Source organism: Papaver somniferum, chromosome 9 (genome assembly GCF_003573695.1).
Source record: "Papaver somniferum cultivar HN1 chromosome 9, ASM357369v1, whole genome shotgun sequence".
Taxonomy (NCBI): Eukaryota; Viridiplantae; Streptophyta; class Magnoliopsida; order Ranunculales; family Papaveraceae; genus Papaver; species Papaver somniferum.
In genome coordinates, this window is record NC_039366.1 from 79,038,787 (window position 1) to 79,041,246 (window position 2,460).

The following is a 2,460-nucleotide window of genomic DNA, read 5'->3' on the forward strand; positions in this document are numbered from 1 at the left end:
TTCAAAAATCCCAATAACAATTGGGTCAGTGTTTCATAGGAGCATTATGAGCCGATTTAGTTCGCCGACTCTTCGTTCGGGACGTAAAAATCGCGCATTGTTCGGGAAGGTAATGAAATCGCACGTATTGGAGTCGGAGTTGCATTTGTTCGGGCGAATTGTTCGTGTACGACCAGTTCGGAATAATTCGCGAATTATTCACCGAATTGCTAACTAGGGCACTGAATCTAATTAAGTTCACTTCTCTTTGATTAGCCACTCATTCCTCCTAGTTATATTTTTTCCACCTTTGTTTCTCCACTTCACACCATGTATACAAATCAAAGATCAATAAGTAACGGATCATCTGCAGATCAAGACGACCTTATAATCAGAGATATACATGCGTTGACACCACCACATCCACCAGCAAATAATAATAATCGAAGAAGAGAAGCATGGGAAACTAGTAGTCATATATCTGAAAGCAGCAGTAGTACAGTTCCGAGTGAAAATTTTACAACTATGAGCCGAGAATTCAATGCTTTAGTACTTGCTGGATCATCAACACTTGGCGATAACGGCACCGAGAACGAGCACGGTGGCGGTGGAAATAATAATATTAATCATCTACTTAGTAGAATTGGAGAAGATGATAACAGTGATCATCATGATCATAATGATGATATACCTCAAGAAGAAGAAACAAATCCTTTGGCTATTGTTCCAGATAATTATAATCATAATTTTGATCCTGTTCCTTCACCTGGCGCTGCTACGACTAGTCGACGCAATACTAATACCATGTTAGTAACGGGATCTTCATCTTCTTCAAGTAACAACAACAATAATAATAATTGTAATAATAACCAGAGTCTAGTTGAAGATATTACGGTGAACCGAGTAAAACGGGAAGAGACTGAATCAAAGATATCTGCATGGCAAAACGCAAAGATTTCGAAGATCAATAATCGGTTTAAGAGAGAAGATGCAGTTATTAATGGATGGGAAGGTGAACAAGTTCAAAAATCCACCTCTTGGATGAAGAAAGTTGAGGTTAGTAGTGATTTTCATTTCTCTTTGTTTGATTCACTTGGAAGCTTAATTTTGGCTTTACGCATTATTAAGGCTAGTTACTTGCTTTATCAAAACAAAGATTTACTGATTTAGTTACTTGTTATGCCAACCAAAGCTCTAAGCTTACACTCTAGTTACACTAGCTAGGGTCCGATTCTTGAACTTGAAGTTAAAAGTTCGAATAACCGCTCCACAATTTGTGGATATCTCAAGATTTTAATCTAGATAAGCTGAGTAACAAAAAAGTAAGAACCCGATAATTACATCAGCGTGTATTTCAGCGTGTCCAACGAAAATTACATGACCATAATTCACAGAGCCGGGAACCCGATACGATATGACCGTACAACGAATCAACCCTACGATCTTATCAATCACGTAGAACTAAACTGAGTACAACAAATGAGTTGTTGATTTTTAATATCATTTTATTAGAGAGACATCTATATTACAAATAGCTTCTTACAACACAATACATGTCTCTGGTGTACACGCAGAGAAAGTTAGAGGAGAAAAGAGCAAAAGCACTTGAACATATGCAAAATGAGGTGGCGAAAGCACATAGAAAAGCAGAAGAAAGAAGAGCATCAGCTGAGGCCAAAAGAGGAACAAAAATTGCTAGGGTTCTTGAAATAGCAAACTTGATGAGAGCGCTCGGAAGACCCCCGACAAAACGTTCTTTCTTCTAATCAACTGCAGAGTGCAGGACACTTATGGCATTAGTACATCCTTGGCCCTTGGGGATCAAATTCATATCATCATCTCAACTTTCAGGGAACATTTATCTTGATGATTAATGCACCCCATCTTGTATTCTTTTTATTCATTTAAGAGGTGGGTTTTAGTGTGGGATTTGTGATAAGTTGGGATAAGAGTTGCACCCAACATATAAACTTTAGTGGGTAGTATTAATATTTTGGTACTTAAAATATTTATTTTGGTGTTTTATTATTGAGTGGGTAATCACCTGGCACTGATCAAGAAAAATATGCAATCGTGTGTTGTTTTTATCATTTTGGAAGAAAAGGTATAAAATGGAAACAGAGTTCCTCAAAATACTAGAAAGTGCAAAATGGGAATTTAGTATCAGGTTTTTTTGTTTTTTTTAAATCAAACCATTAGTATTTCATTCTAAATAAGAAACGTTTACATGATGGTTTTTAAGAAAAAACAAGTACAACATAAGCACGAAACTAATACAATGATACATGCAAAATGCAAATAAATCGCGAAGGGAAAGAGCGACCCACAACGCTAGCACGCAAATTTTGTATGTAGAGATTGGAGAAGGAATGGTGTTCGAAATCATAATTCGACCATTTTGATTGATTTTCTTCTTGAAAAGAGATACTCCTATGATAGAGAAGTGATTTGCCCAAAAACTCATGTCTTCTCCCTATTTTC

General features: G+C 36.6%; 1 protein-coding gene across 1 annotated transcript; it reads left to right on the plus strand.

Moving 5' to 3' along the window:
- The first annotated feature begins 236 nt into the window (after window positions 1-236).
- Window positions 237-2,067, plus strand: LOC113313844 (remorin 4.1-like). Its single transcript, XM_026562633.1, has 2 exons — window positions 237-1,035; window positions 1,554-2,067. Exons 1-2 carry the CDS (start codon window positions 310-312, stop codon window positions 1,743-1,745), a joined length of 918 nt encoding a protein of 305 aa, XP_026418418.1. The 5' UTR covers window positions 237-309; the 3' UTR covers window positions 1,746-2,067.
- Window positions 2,068-2,460: the final 393 nt, after the last annotated feature.